This window comes from Vombatus ursinus, unplaced genomic scaffold (assembly GCF_900497805.2).
Source record: "Vombatus ursinus unplaced genomic scaffold, bare-nosed wombat genome assembly UNPS02014820.1, whole genome shotgun sequence".
NCBI classification, from domain to species: domain Eukaryota; kingdom Metazoa; phylum Chordata; class Mammalia; order Diprotodontia; family Vombatidae; genus Vombatus; species Vombatus ursinus.
In genome coordinates, this window is record NW_020954598.1 from 12418793 (window position 1) to 12442104 (window position 23312).

Genomic DNA, 23312 nt, shown 5'->3' on the forward strand with positions numbered 1-23312 from the left:
AGTTGAGCTAAATAAATGTTGAGAATGATGATGATGATGATGATGATGATGTTGGTTTAGGGGAGTGAAGAAGTATTGACAGAGGGGGTGGCATCTGAGCTGTACTTTGAAGGAAGGGTAGGCCTTTAATGCACAGTGATGTTGGAGGGGAGTAGTCCAAGTTCATTGCCAGCATTGAAGATCAAATGAACACAGCAGAAGGAGAGGACAGAAACAGAACAACGTACGGAGAATAATCTAAACGATTCAAATCCCTGAAAGGGAGTAGTTAAGAGTGAAATTTGGACAGGTAAGTTAGAACCAGACTTAAAGAGAGCTTTGAATGCCAGGACCAGGTGTTTAAACTTTCTTAAGACAGTAATATTTACGGAGCCAATGCATGTCTCTGAGTACAGAAGAAATATGATCATGATAGTGCACTGCAAAGATTACTTGGGCAGTGATTAGAATTGTCAGTGTGTCTTGCTTGTTCTTCTCACCACAAACACTCTTTCCTTGGTAGAGAAGGCATCATTATACTACTGAAGAGCTTTTCCAAGCAAACTATGGTAAGTGAATGCCATGAAAATCAAATAATAATATATATATATATATATATATATATACAGGTAATTGGCATCTGGGGAGCTATTCTATAGTCAAGGGCTCCCTAGTTGGAAAAAGGGAAAATAAGGGATTAAGAAAGTCTTATACTACTCCCCCATATAATTGGAATCCTTCCTTTCATATTACTTACTATAATGAAAGATCACACAAGATATACTATTTTCATAGATGTGTTTGATATATACATAGTAGAGAAATATGAATATCTATAAAATACGGTATAAAATTTCTTAACTATACTTCTAACCCATTGTGACTTTCTCCTATCTCTTTCCTTTTCAAGATCTCTTACCTACATTCTGAGACTCTGAGACAAGTTTCACAAAACTCACTCAGAGTAAACCACCTGAAATTTGCCCCAAATCTACCTTTTAAGACAAATTCCAGTTTGAGATGAGGGTGGGAGAGACTCCAGGACATTCTTCTGTGGGATAACTGCCTACTACATAGTAGGCACTTAATAAGTGCTTAGTGATTTATTAGAGAGTCTGGGATCCCACATAGTCTGTCATTGGAAAGACTACCCCTAGATCGAGAAGAAAAAAGGATAAGGAATATTCAGAAAAAGCTTACCTGTGGTGGGATTGTTAAGGAGAAGCATCTCATTTGGGACCTTCCCATTGCAATCAATTATTTTTGCTAATTAAGGTGCTAAACTCAGGTGTTTCTAGCTGCTGGAGGATAGTTAGTGCTATCAGAACCCTCTAAATTTCAGTGGCATAAGGAGAAGCATCAATCACTTTATCCTAGTGACAGTTCTGTCCCATTAATTGGTCATTGTGACCAACAAATCTTCCCTGGAAGTTTACCTTCTGATAATGAACCTCTCTATTTGATTAGGCTCCTCCTCAGGGAGGAGGATAAACCACATAGACCATGTCTACTGCATTACTAGGCCAATATTCAATGTCTTTTTATGTTCACGAGACTTGTTAGAGCTTGTACTCCATTAGCACAGTCTTCCAGAATCCACACCCACACTAAACCCAACAGGTTCCTATTCCACAAAGATTTCTATCAATTTAACCTAAAAATAGGCATCAAACATTGAAACCTACACTACACTCACCACTCCTCTCCAACTCTCCAAATCCTCCTTATTTTCATCAGCCCAGATTGAGTGCATTGTTCTCCATGTAGCCTTCCATCTACCACACTAGGTCAAAATGATCTCTCCCTCTTTTTAACTCTTACAACATTATTCTGTTCCACCCTTCAAACTCTCATATCTGTTTTGTTTTGGGTAAAATAAATCTTTAACCTTCAAGTTCTTAAAAGGCTTGCATTATCTCATATATATGGGTCCCCTACAATGCCTAGAAGAGTGCTGAGTGAGTATTCACTCAACAAATAATTATAAATTGAATGAAGTGATGTCCTAAGAGATGCAAGAGTTATAAAAAGAAATGCATATGTCTACCACGTAGTATTATCATAGGAAAATTAAGAGTCTATCATAAAGGTTGCTTAAGATCCGAGGTCAACCAGTTAATGGAATTCTAAGCTAAAAGTGGGGATTAGAAATGTCTGCTAACCTTATATACCTGGATTAGTTTGTTAACCTTGCATTTCTAATCCAAAATGTAGATAACCAAGTCAGTTGTTGGATACATAGAACCTTCCTGGCATAGAGGTGAATCAATCAATGGTTAAACATGGAGTCACTTCTGCCAGCTAGAGCCTAGCAACAGGCCAATCCTCATCCCTTGGCTATTGTTCTGTGAAGTTAAGTCTGTCCCAAAATTATTCTCTATATTTTTAGCTTGTTCATCTTGTGGTCTGAGAACACTCGTCACTGCTTTTCCTTTTAAATGAGGAAGTGTTGAGCTTCCTATAGATGCTTTAGGATGAATCCTCTATTTCCTTAACCCCCCAAAAGTTGTACATTTTTGTGGGTCGATATTATGTCTGTATGGGCAAGAATTTTATCTATGATATTACGCCAGTTCCTTTTCAGTTTAGTTGTTCAGTTCTCAAGGAAAGAGGATTTTGTTTGGATACTTTGTAGAGACCACTGTCCTCCATTTTACTATAGGAAAGGTATACATGAAAACTCCTATTGTATAGCTATAAATCACTCTAAATCTGGTTTTCCCATTAAGCTTTGACTTTGGGATTTTTAGCCTACTCAGCCTCAGATTTCTCTTTGCCAGCCTTCCTTATGCACAGAGTGACTTGCTTAGAGGACCAGTACAGTTTTCACCTATTGATTCAATTTGAGCTCTAGATTAAAGCTCAAAGATTCAAGTCTCTATTTTTCCTTGGGGCACATTAAGAATTTTACACTTACTGAGTCCAAATGACATTTTAATATCTTTAAAGCTAGATTCCACAAGAAGAAGGAACTATTTAATGTGGTTTCCAGTGGACTGACATAACTTGATGTTATCCATGCATATCAGGTGATTACCAAGATGTTTGGGTATGAATTCCTCTTTGACTTGAAATCAATAGTCATTTCTCTTCAGGAATTGTGATAATGGATTTAATGCTAGGTCTAATCAAAGAGGTCTTAAATTGTCTCCCTGGAAGATGCTCTGTTTTATAACAATCGCTCTCAACACTGTTGTTTTGGTAGAATATTTTAAAGAGAGAATTTTCCACATGGACATCAAATCCTCTAGCATTCTTTCTATGTTTCTATCTTTTTTGTGTATTTGCAAAACATAATGAATTCATGAATGTGGAATTTAGTCAAAAGATTTGGGATAATCAATTAGGAGGTAGCTAGGTGGAACAGTAGATGAAGTGCGGGATTGAGAGTCAGAAGAATCTGAGTTCAAATCCTGCCTCGGACACTTAGTAGCTATGTGACCCTGGGTAAGTCACTTACCCTCAATTTCCTCATTTACAAAATAAGAATCATGACAGTACCAACTTTCCAGGATTGTTGTGAGGGACAAATGAGACAATATGTGTAAAGCACATTCAAAACTTTAAAGCACTACACAATTGCTGGTTATCTTATTAGTTTAAATGTGATGTTGCTTTGGGGGCAGTTTTTTCATTAATCATTAAATTGATAATTAGTTGTTCTTTAACCCCTAGAGCATTTTGGCAAACACTTTTCATTCCTCGGTCAATATTTTATGTTTTTTTTTTTATTAATAGATTTTTAGGGGACATGTAAGTTGCAATGGACCTAAACTTAGAGAGTCATTTGTGTTTTCATCATTTGGTACACTACATATATATGTATATGTATGTGTATGTATATGTGTATATATAGTGTATGTATGTAGAATACACATATAGTACATATATATTTATAGAAATGTTTTGCAAATGTATATATATTTATATATGTGTGTATGTGTATGTATACATGTGTACATGTGTATATAGGTATATATACATAATGTCTTGTGAGATAATATTACATTGAGTTCATTCACATATAGCAATTTGTTCAGTCAGTTGACAGACAACTATTTTATTTCTAGTTGTTTGCCAGGAAAAAGGCACTGTTTTAAATATTCATGTGTATATGGCCCTTAGGATCAAACTTATTAGTAGTATTAAAGAACTATTAAACTATACATGAATAGAAATTCACATTTTTATACAATCCTCTGTCTTGTTCTTGGAATAATGAACTATTTGTTGATGATAATTAAGTTCACAACAAAAATATTTAAAAACAAATGTGCGATGCTTTATTAAGAAAGGTGGGTTCCGGGTTGCATCAGAGCAAAAGGAAATTTGCTGGTAGTTCAAGCACTACTGCATGTAGTGACATGTCTGAGACAGTGACTATGGATCTTATCTGGACCCAATGCTTTCTAGTTTTACAGAATAGCTAGTTTCAGTCACTTCCCTTGATATAATCATCCTGTCATTCATTAATTTAATGCACACAAGCTTTTTGTTTCAATTTCTATCTCTCTCAATCTCTTTGTCTCTGTCTCTATCTCTTCTTCTTCTTCTGCCTCTCTATCTCCCCTATAATTTCTTTGCTTTTTAAGTTTGCCTGTGCTGTAGTATCTTTTTGTTGATTTTGCGTTAATTATTGATTTTGTTCTTTGCACTGCTTTGACTTTTTATATTCCCTTTCTCTTTTTGCTTTCACTTTCTATTGTTGATTAAGGGTATGAAGAATTTCTGATATGTGTTCTTTTATCTGTTATGCTTCACACACACGTTCCATCTGTTTCTTTTTTCTTTTTTGTTACTTTAAAGAAAGACTATGGTATTCAGGCTTTCATTAGAATGCGAGTTTCTTGAGGACACAAACTGGTTCTGTTTTTATTCTGTATCTCTAATGCTTGGCACGTTGCCTGTCACATAGTAATCACTTAAGAAATACTTGTTTATTAACTGTTTCTACTATGTGTATCAGTTAGATGTTGAAGTAGTCTTCCAGTGTTTTTCAAAAAGTCATTTATAGTTTTCTCAAGTAATTTCTGCTATGTTAGTATTTGATTCTTGTCCCTAAGATTATTCTTACACAGGTTCACCTTTCCTCCTTTGATTCTTACCATAGCAGTAGCTACAACATCCACTGTTGTGCTCTGAAATGCTTTTATATTTTTAAGCAAATATTTCAGGAGAATGTATGCATTCGTAATGGTTGTGAGACCTGAAATGAGCGTTTTTGAATTACTTTGGTTTAGTATGGTTAGTTTCTTAGCTGGATTCATCCTATCGAAAACAAAAAGGGATTTTCAAAATTCCATTCTAAGTATGCCCATCTCCTTTCCTGTTGAATCACCATTGTTCTTGCCTTACATTCATTATTAGGCAGCACTTCTGGAGTTTGTATAAAACATAGATTTTTAATAGCCTTAAGTTCTTCAACATTTTTTTCTTTTTAGACGGTAATAATTTCTTAGTTTTTACTTTTATTTTATATAATCTGGGCTTAGGAATTAATTTATTTCTTATGACTGCCCTGCAGTACATTATAGTATAATTTGGAGCTGAGGATATCGTTTACAAAACAAAAAAAAAACCCAACCAAATAAACAAAAAACAATATTTGTCCACAATGGATACTGTAAGATGTTTCTAATTTTACTCTGCTATAGTACTGGTGCATAATAAATCCATTACTAGCTTCAGTCCATTTCAGTTTTCAGGCTTTTCAGTGGTCTGTGCCATTAGCAACAAAGCCATTTCCAAGGGGTAGGGTATTGATAAAGGAATGATAACAACTACTACTGTTTTAATGTTTGCAAAACACTTTTAAAATATCTCATTTATTCTCAAAACTTTGAGATAGCTACTACTATTACCTCCATTTTATAGTTAGTGAAACTGAGGCGGGCAGAGATTAAATGACTTGTCCAAGGTCTCACAGTTAGTAAGTATGTGGGATAGGATTTGAATTTTGGTCTCTCTGGGTTTAGACCCAATTTTCTATCCACTATGCCATTAGTTTCCCAATGAAGGCACAATCTTTGTATCATGTTTAGTGTTCTTTCTCTGCCCGCTGCATATCCTAGTTGAGACTTGGAAATTTGGATTCTAGAAATTTGAAATTCCACGTAATAGAGGGGTCTTGTGCCTGATTCAGAGCACATGCAAGTATTCTGTGTTTGTTTTCTGTTGGCTTACAGTGTTGTGATGAAAATCCATTTAATTGGCTGCTGACCTAGAAGTGAATATGCACATAAAAGACATAAAGTAATAAAAGCTCTTTTTCCCTGGCAGTTTTCAAATGAAAAAAAAAATGCTATGGGCCTCTAAGAGGTGGGGAAAGGGCTGCAGGACCTTTTCTCCTATCTGTGAACATGTAGTCCTGCTATTTCTTTTCTCCTTGTTGTCTTTATTTTTTCTTTACTGGGGAATGGGTATTAGAGATAGAATGGACTCAGTTATGACCTTATAGGCTTCCAAAAATTAGAAGAATCATCAGTAGTTGAGCAATTGGGATCCATAGAAGGGTCTGCTGGTAATAGCAGCAACAGAGCCCAGTGAGGACAACTCCAAGGAATAATTTGTGTGACCACAACCAACCATGAATCAAACCAGCAGCCAAGACATCGTGTCCTGAAAGCAAACATCCACCAGCTATACCTTCACTTTAAATTTGTGTCTATTCTTTCCAGGCATTAAGGCATAAGGGGGAAGGGGACATCCCCTGAAGTTTGGGGAGATACTTTTGTACTACAGTTTGAGCTCTATTTTTGCAGTAAATATCTCTTTGCAAAAGCTAATAGATGTTAATTAGTTTATTGATATTCAGTAGAAATTGACTGGCAATTGATATGGGGGGGTATGGAAACTGGTACATTGGTACAGAGGCAATAATCACTGGTTAGGTGATATTGTGGAATACTAACTAGGAATGATTTTGGAGGAAATCTAGCAGATAGAAGCTTGAGAATAATAGTAGAAAGGCACTCCCTAATCCCCTGGGGTTACCCCTATAAACTCGAGGGATGAGAAGTATCCTTGCTCTTGGGACTTGACCTGTAAATGGATTTGGAAAAAGGAGAATGAGCCAGAGCCTCTCTATGCTACATTGATATTTGTGATTTGTTCTATTACATCCTGTCCTCCTTTGGTATCAGAACATGAAGGGGCACCACTCATTCTATTGTCCTCCTTGTCAAATAATAATAATGGTGACTTTGTGTGAGGCTAGCCTGAAGACCTTTGCCACGCTGTTCCTTAGCTTCACAGGCACAATTTCATCACGTGGGCCACTGTGCTAACCCAACCAGTGGTGTTACTAGAGCTCAGATGGTCAGCATTCTAGGATCTCTGCTAGGCCTTCACACCCCCTAGAGCAGCGAGTTCCTCCTACATGTGTATGGAGTCCCCACCATACTCTGGTTGACTTTCCTTTAACTTCGCATTTGCTCCTTCCTGACTCGGTTCCAAACATAGACAATAGCTGGGCTTTGATGGTATTATTTAGGTGGGCTTTTAATTACTGTTATCATTGTTGTTTTGTCATCATTGCTTTCATTCTTGAGAGCATCACTGATCTTTTACTTTTTAAAAAGGAAAGTAGTATGTTTTAAAGTTTGCTAATAGTGATCTTGGGTCTGTACAAGATCATAAGATTATACAATTATAGATTCAGAGTTGGAAGAGATCTTTGGGTTTATTTAGTCACGAATCTCTAATTTTCACTTCTGAGGAACTGAGACTCAGCAAGGTGAAGTAATTTGTATATGGTCATACAGGTAGTAAGTGGGAGATCCAAGATTCAATGTATTATCCCTGATTGTCAAATCCAGTGATGGAGTTAACTAGAGGCAAAGGGACCAGTCAGGATACTTTTGTATGAATTCCAGCATACCTCAATCCTTTTTGCCTTTGGGGAAAAGGCAGCATCAGGGTCAAGGGAGAGATAAGACAACAATGTTTGTGTATAAGGCTCTGCACACACAGGCAGGATATTAAAAAAACAGACTATGCACAAAAGAAACATTTTTACATTAGTTTGTACCCAAGATAAGAGTGTCCAAGAGGACTGAAGGAATACCAAGGAAGCAAGAAAAAAAGGAGCAAGTGTATAGATGCTACTTTATGTAATAGCATTGCAGAAGATTATAAATAATAATAACAATTATAAACAATGTGCATAAATTACATTTCCTGTCATCCAGATCTATTCTCACTTTGGCCACTTGGTGGCGAAAAAGAGCGTCCACTGTCCCAAAAGGATTTCCTCAGTTTTGCCACTAGAAGTCTGCATGAGGACAATCTGAGTGCACAGAAACACTGATTCCTTTTAAGGAAAACAAACTGCACGTAACATTTGCCATACATCAAAAATACGATACTTTTTTTTTTTTAAAGGTTAAAACATCTTTCTTCAAAAGCTAAAAAGCACACAAACAAAAAACACATGGCTTACATAACAACACCACAGCAAAACAAAACATCTAACACTTTGGGTTTTATAAAGCACATTACTCAAAACAAGCCTATGATTAAAGGTTAGCCTTTCAGTCATTTAGTTCAAAACTTGCCCTGTCCTCCCCAACTGCTTCATTTGTAACTCATGTCGTCATTTTTAAAGAAAAAATTGTCCTTGCTCGTAGAGTCAATTTTAAAGAAAAAATTGTTGGCAATATTGACAAAGGAATCAAGAGTTTGAACAGCTAAGGCAAAAGCCAGTAGGGCTATCATCTTCTGAGCTGAAGCAGTCAAGCCTTTGGGAGTATTCAGCAACAGCAAAATGACCTCACATGCTCACACAACCATCCATTTACTGTGTGGAGGTCTTTCTGTACTTCAGAGAAATGACTGACAGGATCAGAACACATCTACCTGCTCTTTCAGAAGTAAAGTCAACTGAAGAAACACTAACAGAGGAGTAAATTGAATCCATTGTCTTCCAGGACCCAGAGCCCCTTTACCTGGACACAGAATAGACAAGATCACTGGGCTGGATTCTGGATTATCTGCCCAGAATTTACCTGTACTACCTGCCCAGTGATGCTTGAAATGGTTTTAGCAGAATAGAATCTTTTCATTCTACACTTAGAGATAAGCCTTACATATAAACACCTCTGGGAGATTTCAAACATTAATTTAAATTCACCCTAAACCATAAAATGGGTCAGCCCAGATCTTTTTTAAGACTACATTTTGACAGGGGATGAGGGAGAAAAGACCACATGCTACTGAGAAGAGGGAAGGTTCAGGTGAAGGGGATAGAAAGGTGAGAGGAAATCAGAAAGTGGAAGTTGGAGGCCTTAAAAGACAAACTATACTGACTTCATGATCTTGCATCCTTAGCTGTACTCACGTGCACACCTGTGCCAGTGCACACATGCACAAGTGATGTTTTATTTAATTCACTTGGACATCAGAACTATGTTCAAACCTGCTGGCAAAAAAACCTGGAATGCTAGATACAAAGTCATAATTTAGCCACAAAAACTTGTGTTATGTGAAAGCTTCCTTCAGAGTGGGTTAGGTGCCAACCAGTCAGAATGCTGAACCATGCCTATGGGCAAAGCATCATTGGCAGCTAACACTCTCATGAGTTCCTGGGTCTGTTCTCAAGGTCTTAACTCTGAGTAATTTTTCTGATACAATTTAAGGGATGTGAAATAGTGCGAAGGGCTTGAATGAACACCCTGGATCAACTGTCAAGATACCTAGGCTCTTGACCTATCTCTGCCACTATGTAGAAGTTTGGTCTCAGTCACTTACTAGCTGTGTGACCTTGGGCAAGTCACTTAACCCTCAGTTTCTTCATCTGTAAAATGAGTTGGAGAAGGAAATGGCAAACCATGCCAGCATCTTTGCCAAGAAAACCCCAAATGGAGTCAGGAAGAATTGGACATGATTGCAACAAACAGAACAACCATCAATATGAAATTTATCCTTAATAATACAAAACAATTTCAAGACGAAGAGAGTGCTAATGACGGGGCAAAAAGGCAATCCCAGCACTTGGATGCAGTGGCGACTGAGTTTCTCTTCGAAGTTACCTTGTGATTCCAAGAGGTTGAAGTTCTAATTGGATAGTTCTATGCTCTGAATTGCCACGGAACTCTTCAGGACCAAGGACAGCCAGTGTCCACTTGAATTGAGCCTCAAGCTTGGGTTAAAAAAAAATGCAGAGCTCGCTCAAGCGCAAGAGGATGTGTGCATTTCCCCACAAATGTAAGAGACAAAGCGATCTCTGGATCTTGAAGACTACATCATTATATTGTATTCACTGTTCTTTCCTTCAATTCAGAGGCAGGATCCTACTAATTACTTTGTTTTATAGAGGATGGAGCAAAGAGGTGAAGCATCTTGTCAGTGCAAATCTGAGTAATTGTAGAAGAAATTTGAACACAGTTTATCCCCCTAGGCAATAATGACTCTTTGCACGATCTTCACAGTCCTATGGGCAAAGGTGATACATACTCTGAATCTGTTGTGGATTTTTATCCACCTACCCTTGACATTCTCCAAGACAAAATGTGGCTAAACTCATCATGGACCTGGATGGAATTACTAGAGTCAGGACTATTCTAGGTGGGATGATTAGAAAGGTCTCAGACTCCTGAATGCTAACAAGTCCACATCTACTGCTCAAGTGCATTAAATTCCCACAGACAGAAAAGAGTGTTTGATCTGAAGTCAGAAAACCTGGGCTCATAGCCTGCTCCTGCTACTTTCTGGTCATGGGATTTTGGACAAGTCATATGACCTCTCTGTGATTGATTTTCCTTATATGTAAAACAAGGCTTTTGGATTTCTAAAGTCCCTTCTAATTTTAAAACTCTAGTCTTAGTAGGTTCTTTCTGTTAATGCCCAGAAGGCTCCTTTAAAATGTAAACATCTCATATCAGCTGATATTTATATAGAACTCTCATGCTTAAAAAACATGTTTACAGTACAGTATTTTCTTTTCTCCTCAGAGTAAGTATTATTATCTCCATTTTGAAGGTGAGGAAACTGAGGCTGAGAGAGGTTAAGAGACTTGTCAATGTTCATAAAACCAGCAAGTTTCAGAGGCGATACTTAAATATTTAACAGGCATCCGTTCATCAGATCAGCTATCTCTCCCTTTAAAAGGTAGAATGTCCATTTGCATAAACTTGACCAGAGATATATGTATGTTTTAGTTAGAGGTGGAGAGGACAACAGAAAAAAGGTCTAGAGCATAGGGGTGGTGCTTGGCAGTGGGCAAGGGCAGACACACCACAGACAGGATCCTTGGCCAACTAAGAAGCCAGACAGTAAGAGGTGGACATGATGACTGGTGGGAAGAGGGAAGAGAAAACTTCAGGGCAGTGACAAGACAGATTTCATTCTTTTACTTACAACTCACCCTAACTATAGTGAAGGCTCAAAGCAGTTCTTCTTGGATCCCCAAATGGACATATGCAAAAATCTCTTTTTTAAATCCTATGATTTTAAGAGCACCTGAGGCTATAAAGTGAAGTCACAGAGCTATCCGTGTGTGACTGACATCATCCCTTCCCTCAGACTCTGAGAAAGTGTAAGCTGCGTCCTGGCTGTACCCCAGCGTCTGACAGAAATAGAATGAAGAAAGAAATCCAGCTGGCTGGAACTCAACCTTGGCCAGACCTAAATGGGGCCGATAAGGAAAAGGAAGCGTTTCAAGCCAGAGGGTCAGGAATGCAAACTAAAGAATGGGTACTCTATGTAAGACATAGAAGAGTGATTAAAAACTTCCTCCCAGATTCAGAACACCTCTATTAGGGATGGCTTCTCTCTTCTTCTCCTCAAACACCTGCCCCAGAATTGTCCCTTCTCAGAGGTCTCAGCTCCCTGTGTGTCACAGACCTATGGGGCATGCATTCAAAATAGACAATCCATTGAAAAAAAAACAGCAACCATCATGTAATTACTATGGAAGGGGGAGATGAGAGAGGGCTCTTCCACACCTAAGATTATCATCAGCTGTGTCTATAGGACATCTTCAGAAGCAATACCCTAGACCAGGGGTGGGGAACCTGTAGCTTTGAGGCCACATGTGGCCTCTCTTCCCTTCCTTGGGTGATCATTATCCCAGGATCCTCCACACTTGTGCCAACTTGGGAACTTGCCCTTTTCAACTAGCAGGACATGGGCTTCCATATCCTGACAACTAAGGCCCTCTGTCTTCTAGCAGAGGCAGAGTGCTAAAGTGGAAGAACATTGACCCTAAACTCAGAGTTCAAGTCCCCTGGGTTCAAATCCCCAGCCCTTCAATGATTACTTGTGTGATGTTAGGAAAGTCACTTAACCTCCCCAGACTTCAGTTTCCTTGTTTCTAAAACGAAGGGTGTTGTACTAGGTGCCCTCTGAACTCGCTCCCACTTTTAGATCTTATCTTATTCCACATACCTAAGCAGAGCTTCAGTGAATTTCAACTCTTCTTGCCAACCGTTTTCACTGTCATTATTATTGAGCTCAATATACTCATATTTTGAAGGACATGCAAATTTAATGCTGTGGGATCACCTGACCTAAAGGTGTAGTAAACACACACTGATCACCGCTAGGTTGTGGCTTACAACATCTTTTCCTGACATGACCCCAAGTTCCTGGGCACATGCTCCCTGCCACTTACAGAACTGACCTCATTCATATGCAGTGATAGTATTTTAAAAGTCAACACATTACATAACAAGAGGAATTTCCTGAAAGACTAAAATGTTATATGGTGCAAATTTGGTCAGACTAGTAAATGAAATGCAGCACAAAAGTATGCAAGCAAGCAGCCAACTGGGCTGGGCTTCCCCACCCTAGGGCAAGCACAAATCTGGCTCCATCAAGGAAACTTTAAAGCCCTGACATTCTTTTCTACAGTGGCCATTTTATTGGCTTCAAAATAAAAGGTATCAATGAGAAAGCCTCCAATCAACACTTTTATTCAGGACCCAGACATTTCAGCATCTTTTAATTCTTTTTAAGTTATTTGGTTGTTTTCAGTCAACTTACATCAGCCAGGAAACTATGAACACCATTAGGTAGGGGCACAAGAATAAATCATACATTTCTGTTGCTAGGTATTTTCTTATCATTGTAATTAGAGCATCTTGTAGTTAAAAGGGCACTGGCCAGGGCAGCAAGAGGATTAATGTTTATTTCCAGCTCAGCCTTTTACTGGCTGTGTGACCTTGGGCAAATTCCTTCACTTTTCTGGACCATAGTTTCTTTATTTGAGACAAAAGGGGGTTGGCTTAAATCATCTCTAAAGCCCCTTCCAGCTCTAAAAGCCTATCATTTTATTTCTAATTGCACAAAACATTTATTCCAACGTTCTCATAAGGATTTCTTTATTAATAAAATCTGAGGAGATGAGATGATTTATAAAGGATTAATACAAACTAGATAATAGATAGCTGAGGGATAGATTTAACTAGGCAAATTATAAGAGCAGTTTTTCATTTTGAAATGCTGATAAACATACCTCTATAATGAATTTGGATCATAATGTGGTATAGTCTGTATAGCCAAGACATAGTTGCAGAGGCCAGATTTGCTTTTAAATTCAACAACTCTGAAGTACAATTTTTAAAGATTAAGGAATTAAAAAGGCATAACTAAATAAAAGGGGCAGTTTGGTATACTGGAGAGAGCTAGGCTGGAAGTTAGTATGATCTGGATTCAGCTCCTGCCTTTGGCACACACTGGTTGAGTAATCCTGGACAAATCACATAAATTCTCAGTGCCTCAGACAAACCTTCAGTACTGTAAATTGCAGCAAAGGTAAAAATCTACATTTGTAAGGAAAAATTTCTGACCAGGAGCTCCCAACATTGATGACCTTGTAAGTCTGGTTAAAAGAAAAAAGGATCGTTTACAGTCTGCTCTCAATTATCTGTGCTAATGACCTGAATGATGAACATGGATTATATAGTTGTAATGAGGGTCTGGCCAATAAGGGCCAGGTGCTTAGAACATGAATAACATGCCCTTGCTGGTTCCAACCCATGTGGAGACCCAGCTAGTCTGCTTCTAGAGATATATAATCAAGGGACTTTCTTCCCATTTCAGAGTATGTTCAGATATCCTTTGACTATTTCTTTCTTTCTTTTTTTTTTTTTTGGTGAGGCAATTGGGGTTAAGTGACTTGACCAGAGTCACACAGCTGATTGATGTTATGTGTCTGAGGCCAGATTTGAACATTTGAACTCAGGTCCTCCTGACTCCAAGGCCAGAGCTCTATCCACTGTACCACCTAGCTGCCCCTCCTTTGACTGTTTCTTGTCAGCTTACTGCTTGGTGATTATAAATCAATCAATCAATAAACATTTATTAAGTGCCCACTATGTCCCAGGCACTGTGCTAAGTGCTGGGGATACAAAAGAGGCAAAAAGATTGTCCCTGCCCTCAAGAGCTTACAGTTTAATGCAAACAAACAAAATACAAAGCAAGCTATATATAGGATAAAGAGGACATAATTAACAGAGGTAAGGAACTGCAATTAAAATGGCTTGGGAAAGGCTTCCCGTAGAAGGCAGGATGATTTCAGTTGGGATCTAAAGGAAACAAGGGATGAAGCCAGCTTTTTAAGCCAGAACTAAGTATGCATACAAAAGGTTTGAGCAGACAATTGCTCATTCTTTTCCCTTATGGATTTCAAGAAGAAAGAACTGCTGTAAACCTTTAGTTGGGGGAAGGGAGCAGCAACTTTGGATACCTTATCTTACTCTCCTCACTGCCATGGAGCTTCTATTTCTGTGTTTTTTCTTTCTCAATATTAGGTGTGAGATATCCTGAGATAGGAAAGCTCAGGTCACCCTTGAACCTGAGAACAAGAAGTGATACTGAAAGAAATAGCAAAACCAATACTTATCCCACTGACAATGGGAAACCCAAAGCTCTAGCAGCAGTAGCCAGACTTGGTGAGGAGACTAGGTTTCAGCCCTAAGGAATAATCTGCTTGATTTAGTCCATCAAAGGAGCCAGTCCAGCTGAACAAAGGAATAACTCATCTTTAGGCACTGTCACACTCCACAGTGCATTTGGTAGGAAATCCACAAAAGAGAAAAATAAATGACCACACACTTGGGTTGAGGGGGAATGTTTTATGGCAGCCATCTTAAGTTTGTGTATACATTTCTCAGGGACTCAATGCAGGAGACTGTAGCTCCCCATTTGGGGGAATGTTGTAGTTTGGTCCTTGCTATAACCTCCCAGTAAATAGCCTTTTGTAAATGCTAATTAATTTAATTAGGTTAATTGATAGTGGGGTGATGTTATCTGTTTAAATTATCAGAAGAACATTAGTGTGGGCTCCTGAGCAAGAGCATTAGAAACCTTTAAACCTTCAGGGTTACTCCTAGAACTCTAAGAAAAGAAATAGTCAGCTAGCCCTTTAGGTCCTAACCTGCCAACGGCAGTGGCGGTTGGGAGAGGATTCCCAGAGAGGGTGCTACACAGAAGTACCTAAAATACAGCCCTCAGTTGTATAAACACTACATTTACAGTAGCATGTGTCTGTCTCCCCTTTGTATTGAGTTCTTTTCTTGTCTCACATCTTTCATTACCTCTGCCTTTGGTTCATTTCCATGAAGCTTACCTCCAGATGGTAGAAATGGGTTATTTCCCTCTCAACAAACTGAGAATGAACCTCCACCACAGGGCACTACTATAATTCCTTTAAACATAAAGGATATGCTTTCCAATATCCCTGGATCAATAAAAGACCAGCACCTGGCTTAGCAGCCTACAATTAGATATGTTATGCTTAGCTGCAAGAATCATAGGCCTTGGGTTCACTAAGCATGTGGAGTCTATGCAAAGTAGTTGGCTTAAGTATGACCAAACTTTAAGCTTCCAAATATTACAGCCAGGACATTTTCTCATTCCTGGACAACTGCTGAATAGCAAAAGCCTGGGCTCAGACCAGGGGGAAGTACAAAGAATCATCAAGTATAAAATGAAGACAATAATACATGTGGTATTTAAAATACCCTTCACTAAAGTCTTACTCAAAAAGGCTAACCATGACGTGAAGGTTATCTTGATCTGTCCCAACCCCGTGTGTGTAAGCTCTGATAGACCCTAGTTATCCTTTTGGCTCAAGTATGGACCTGGTGGTAGACTGTATGTTTATTGTTGAAAGACTAGCTTAGCTAAATTTCAAGAATCTCATTAGTAGACTGGTCATAGGGTGAAGGACTCTTTGGATAGAGCTCCTCACAAAGATAGTCTACTATGATAAAGATGATAAAGAGGAATCTCCTACTGAGTTCGTGGAAAGGGGACCTTTCCCAACACATCTCAGCTCTTAAAAGTAATGAAGTAAAAGCCCTACTTTTTAAGGTTCTAAACATTTAAGTGTATTATAAGTTTCAGCTATTATTTTTATTATTAGTTGTGTGTTACAAATCTCCAAGCTGACCCTATGACCTCCAGCCATGCTAGGAGACTCAAACAACTTGATGCCATCATTCCAAAATTCAAAATGATTGATTCACTGTGATTGATGCATCAAGGAAAATGCATTGAAAATGGCAGGGTTTGGCATACTATTAAGGAAGCATATTCTTATTAACCCACAAAATGTATGCCTATATGTAAGACTACCTAATTTGCAGCTAACTGCTTACTTGTATAATCTGAGAAATGAGTTTTGATTCTGCTCAAAAGTACATGGATTAAATATAACCCTTTTGGAGTTAAATGCCATTCTTCTAAAAAATATAGCTTATAGAATCAAAGAGTTGGAAAGGAAGTTAGAGATTATATAGTTCAACCCATGTCTTAAGAAATTCTTCCAATTCATTAAAATATTGTGTACTCTCACTAAAAGAGTGTAACTAGGACCTATATAATAAAGGATCACCTTATAATGAGCTTCTTTTCATTTATAAATGGAACATTCCATTTGGATACTGTCCAAGATAGACTTGCTTTTTACCAAATCCCATAGCAAAGAGGATTCTTAGCAAAGTACCAATATATGTATGCTTTCATTTACATGTGGTACCTTTATTTCCAGAAGGCCCAAGGAATTTTGATACAAAATACCCATTCAAAGGCTCTCAAGTCAACAGATTGGAGTATATTTTAAGTCATCATGTATTTCAGGTACAGTCAGACAATGATATTTAACACATCTCCTACTTCAGTTCTAGTAAAAAAAAATGAACACCTACTATGCACAGAACAGTATATTAAATGCTCATTATGGGTAGATACCATGATGACTAAGATAATAATCATGGCTTCAGAGGGTTTCTAAAAGAAGTTGGATGGTGAGCGGGTTTGGAGGGAGCACAAATACACATAACCAAACTGCAAAAGAGAATATGAAAAATGCCAAAGTACAAACTAAATAATATTTAAGGTCTTAGAAGGGAAGAACAATTGCCAATCAGTGGAATCAAGGAAAGCTTCATGGAAAAGGTGGCATCTGAATTGAATCTTGACCAATAGGTAAGATTTCAATAGGTTAAAATGAGGAGTAGAGAGGGGGAAAGCTATTTCAGACAGAGGGAATAGTATGAACAAAGACAAAGAAAAAGCAAAACAAAACAGCATGGAGATTATATACATATGAATAGTAGCTAGTAGCTCATTTTGACTGGAGTTGAATACATGAAGGCAATTAGATTGAGATTAGACTCAAAAGGTAGGTTGGGCCTTGAATGTCAAATTAAGAATCTGGATTTTATTTGTTAGGCAGTACCATTAAAAAAAAAAAGTTTGTTAGCAAGTTCCATCCTCTTAAAGGGTTCTGAGATGAGATCTGTACACAAGAAATATTAACATGTCAGCAACATGAAATATTTCAATTCGACTAAATGAACATTTTTCTACTGGTTGCCATGTTCTGAGAGGTGATTTGGGCAGAGTGAATAGAAAAATAAGCCTTAAAGTCAGAAGGATCAAGGTGTAAGTCCTGATTCTGACCCACTGGTTTCATGAGCCTGGGAACATCACTTGACTTAGTGGCAACTCTCTAAGACTGTAAGTTTCAGAGCAGCTGTTGACCGGCATTAGTAGAAGGAATTTCCTCACTTGGGAGTTCTCTAACCTACTGAAATCAAAGGTGCAGGCTCCATCCCTAGAGTGCTATCACTACAAAGGCTCAACTGTACCAGTCCCTGACATTGAGGAAATCACATTTTACTGAGGGGCTACCAAACATACCAAGAGAGGTAAACAGAAGGTAATTTGAGGAGAGAGTTAGCAATAAAAATTCAAGAAAACAGGGAAGGTTTCACAGGGAAGTGAGCTAAGCTGAGTTCATCTGAACTGAGCCTTGAAGGAAGAGAAGGATTCTGAGAAGCAAAGATGAAAAGGGAGTACATTTCAAGCAAATGCCTGAAGGATAGAGATGGACAATCAAATACAGGGAAGAATCAGTAATAGAGTTTGGCTAAACACAAATGTGTGAAAGGGAGCAATGTAAGATTAGCTTGGAAAAATAGATCAGGGCCATATTCTGGAAGGCTTTAAATACCAGGTACTTTAAATACCATGTATGTATGCATGCATATGTGCATGTATACAATGCATACATGTATGGCATTTAAGGTATTATATATATATATACACACATGTATTTGTGCATGCTTACATGCATAATATATTGTTTTGTATAATGATCATCATATGAAAGCTATAACAATATAACTATGGAAGTTATAACAATAAATGTGAAAATTCAAGAGAGTGATATATAAATTGACAATAGAAATGGATTATAATACTAGAATCAAAAGAGAAGTACAATACTCATGTAATAGGCAGCATGGTACAGTGGATAGATTGCTGGATTAGGGGTCTGGAAGACCTTGGGTTCAAGTCCTGCTTCAGATACTTGCTACCTATGTGACCCTGGGCAAGTCATTTAAACTTCCTGGTTCTCAGTTTCCTCATCTCTAAAATGAGATGAGGTGGGCAGAGTTTGGGCTTTATGACTGCTAAAATCCTTCTCCACTATAAATCTATGATCCTGTTTCTTTCAGTTGCAAACCTACATTTCCAACTGCCTACTGGAGAAATCTACCAGGAAGTCCCACTACCTTCTCACTGAAAACACATCCAAAAATAAATCCATTGTCCTTCCCCCAAACTTGCTCTTCCTTTTGATTTCCATAATTGTTGTCGATGGCATTCTCTTATATACAGAACCACATTGCCATATTTAACTTCTTCTTGCTTATTATTTTTTCCATCCAATCAATTGTCTTTGTAACATATTTGCCTATTCTCTAAATTTCTGTTCCCACTGTCACTTGAAAGTTCTATAACCTGTCTCCCTACTTTGATATTCTCTCTCTCTCTTTGTCTCTCTCCACACACATATAAATGTAAATAAAAATATACACATAAGTATACACATGTATATAGTCTGGGAGTAGAGAATATAGAGATGTTCTCTCTCTATATATATTTATATGTATATATAAGGGTATGTACACATACCCTTACTGTTAGTGGTTGGGAAAAAAATAAATTCCACCAATTTTCAGACAAAGAAAACAAAATTGAAAATTGTACCCTTTCACTCAATAATATATACACCAAAGGTCCTTAATCTGGTTCCTTGAACTCAACAATGGATTAGCAACATTGAGCTAGTCATTCTTCTCTCCACTTTCTGTTGTTATTTATCTTAGACAGATTACGTAACAGCTTTGTTATTCAGCCATTTCTTTGGATGAGGTAACTGCCTTAACCTAATTTATAGATCTATTATAGAGGATGGTAGATAAAAAATGACTATAAAAAGTGTGGCATTACATAGAGTGATGGTCTTGGAGTCATTAAGACTTAGTTTCAAATCTTTCCTCTGACATTAGTTGTGTGACCTCGATGAATCTCGGTTTCTTCATCTGTAAAATGCGGATACTACCAGTGATACTCACCTCACAGGGCTACTGTGAAGCTCAAATGCCAAAATGCATTTAAAGCCCTACGCAAGCTTTAAAGCACTATCTCAATGTTGCTAATTATTATTAAGACTCTTGACACAAATGTCAGTGCATTGTGCAATGGGACCGGACTCAAGAAGACCTGAATTTAAATGCAGCCTCAGATGTTTAATAGCTATGTGAACTTGGGCACATCATTTAACCTCTGCCTCAATTTCCTTATCTGTAAAATGGGGATAAAAATAGCACCTACTTCCCTGGATTTTGGGAGAATCAAATGAAATGATAATTGTAATGTGCTTAGCTTTATGATTGTTATTGTTATTATTACTAACATTTATATGTTATTGTTATTTAGTCTTTTTTAGTTGTATCTGACTCTTCATGACCCCATTTAGGGGTTTCCTGGCAAAAATACTGGAGTGGTTTGCTATTTTCTTCTCTACCTCATTTTACAGATGAGGAAAATGAGGCAAACAAAGTTAAATGACTTGCCCAGGGTCACACGGCTAGTAAGCATCTGACATCACATTTGAACTCAGGTGCTTCTGATTCCAGGCAGGATACTCTATCCACTTTGCCACCCAGCTGCCAACGATTACTATGTGCCAATCACTGTACTAAGTGCTTTACATTTTTTTTTAATCAAATGCTTTTTTATCCTAAATATTTATGAACTTTCACAAAGATTAGAGAGAAGAAGGCAAAAACTATTTGGCCCAGTTAAGCAACATTTCTTGGGCACACCTAAGGATCAAGATATTTTGTATAATATGCCCACATATATGCCTATAGGAGCCACACTTAAGTTGTTGTTGTTCACTCGTTTCAGTCATGTCTGACTCTTTGTGACCCTATTTGGGGTTTCCTTGGTAAAGATACTAGAGTGGTTTGCCATTTCCTTCTCCAGTTCATTTTTACAGATGAGGAAACTGAGACAAAGAGAGTTAAGTGGCTTGCCCAGGATTACAAAGCTATTAAGTGTCTGAGACTGGATGTGAACTCAGGTCTTCTTGATTCCAGGCCCAGTGCTCTATCCACTGTATAACCTAGCTGCTCCAAACACTTATGTTGCAGATAGTCTACTTTGTCGTCTTTGTTTCATAGCCAAGTGTTTTTGTAGTATCTAGCTACTCCATGCATCTGTGATGTACATAATCAGTACCTTTCACTACAGTCTTGTTCTGACTGGTCTGTGGTGCTGCTGACTCTCCAGGAGCACTCCATTCCCCACCAGCAGAGCCATTCTATAACAGGCAGCAGCCAGTAAACCAGGTTGAGCCAGTGTTATTGTTTGTGCCTACATTTAGGTTCCTAGAATTTTGTTTCCTCCAATGCCACTGGTGCTAAAAAAAAGTGGAAAAGCAGGTCACCTGCTAATGTACATTATCCAGGCCATGGGAAATAAAGAGTAGTACTCAGCCCTATACTGGTCAACCGGGTAGTCAGTGCAGAGGACTTGTCGATTTTCCTCAAGAACGAAATGTGCACATAATTTAGCACAATCCAATTTCCCAAGCTGCAATTCAGACTACATAACACATCTCCTGGTTATCTTCACTATAGATAATAACATAATATATCAAATCAGGCAAAAAATATCTTTCAAGTATACTTGCCATTTTTTAAAGCCCATCTAAAAATAATTATTCTGAATCACTCAAATCACTTTGGCAAATGGTTATTGACACCAGCTCTCTAACTAGAAGCCAATCAATTTTGCTTGTTTTATTTCATTTTAATCTCTGGGGCAGCCTGGCTTACGGGGCAATGTCTTGGTGGTGGAATCAGAAAGACCTGGGTTCAAATGCTGCCCCAGATACTTACTAGCTAAGTTACCCTGGGCAAGTCTCTTAACCCTTTGAAGTCTCATTCTCCTCATTTGTAAGTTAGGGATAATGGAAGCACTAATCTTATAATGTTGCTGGGAGCATCAAATGAGATTCAGGATGTAATGCATTTTGCAGACCCTTAAGTTTGATACAAAAGTGAGCTATTATTATCCTATAAACATTGCTTTTCTATCCAAAACCCACAATGGGGGAGAGATTTTATTTTTGTGGATTTTTGTCCCATAATTAGTTATTAGCTGAAGAAAGTGTCCCAAATAGCACTGTTAGAAAGGGGTAATGCATTTAAACAGTAATGATTTTAAATGAAAAGCAGTAGATTAAAGTGGAAAATCTGGTAGTAATTCTACCCAAATGTTTATATCTTACAATTCAATACCAAGGCTTCATTATGATTAAGGCATTTCCTAGCAAAGAGTAAAGGAATTAATACATATTAAACAGATAATTTTAAAAGATGGCAATAGCTTTGAAAAAAAAATTTTTAACATTTTGTTCAATAGTTTCTACCATACTCAGACACTAGGTTAAGCAGGATCTTGTATTAAAAGGGGGGGGGAGGTTTTTAAATCTATCCAAGAATTCAAAAATCATTCAACCACAGCATGACTGATTTTTAACTCTTACCATGAACTCTTCTAGAGTTTGGTACGTCTTTCCCCGGAACTCACAATAGTTCTTCCTCTCTTTGCACTGAGGACAACACTGGCTGGTATCTACGTGGATGCAGCGAGGGTGGAGTCTTGGGCACTCAGGCTGAATGCACAGCGGTCCCTCCTCAGTGCAAAGGCAAGGGCAGGCTGAAGGGCCAGGAGTAAACTTCTCTCCAATAGCATAAACAAAGCCACTCTCATCCACACAGCCCTTCCCTCGGTAGTCTGGATAGGCATACTCCTCAGGGGGTTCAGGGGTAGCCAGGGCTTCGGGAAGAGATGCATCTTCTGCAGTGAGAGCTTCTTCCTGAACACTATCCCCTGGCTCTTGGGCTTGCAAATTCCCAGGCTTACTGCTCATCCCTTGGCTATTCCAAGTCTGTTTCTGTTTGCTCCAAGACTCTTTGTTGGAATAATTTCGGCTTCCTTTGCTCTTCCCATCCCTGGAGCTGCCCTCCTCCCGCCCATTCCTAGTGATTTCATTCATTTTCCCTGGGCCTGTCTGGCTCTGAGTGTCCCGGGCTGTGTGGTCTCTCTTCTCTTGATTGGTTTTAATCTCCTGTTTGTCCTGAGTCTTGGCCAGTTTTTCCAGAGGTATGGCCGGGCTACAGAGGGCAACCATTAGACAGCATGTTACCAGGAGGGAACTTGAGAGAGCTCCAATTGCCATTGCAGTAGAACTGGGCATCACTTACTGCATCCCAAAGGGGAATGGGGGGGAGGGAGGGATAGCTTCTGCATTCAACATCAAAGGGAATCACTATGTAAATCCACAGTCCCTGAGAAGAAAACAATTAAAGACACTTCAGCCTACAATGTTTCATTCTGCATTCAAAGGATGTCAGTGGCTCTTTAAGGCCAAGCTGTTGCCTATATAGTTAATTACTTCAAATATGTGGACAATCATGGACAAAATAAATAAATAAATAAATAAATAAATAAATAAATAAATA

The 23312-nt window shown here is 38.2% G+C and overlaps 1 protein-coding gene across 1 annotated transcript in view; it reads right to left on the bottom strand.

Moving 5' to 3' along the window:
* Positions 1 to 23312, bottom strand: part of VWC2 (von Willebrand factor C domain containing 2) — a 185179-nt gene that overhangs the window by 159898 nt on the left and 1969 nt on the right. The window contains exon 2 of the mRNA XM_027837161.1: positions 22334 to 23138. Within this exon, the coding sequence (XP_027692962.1) occupies positions 22334 to 23047 (714 nt within the window). The 5' untranslated portion in view covers positions 23048 to 23138. The remainder of the gene's footprint in view (positions 1 to 22333; positions 23139 to 23312) is intronic.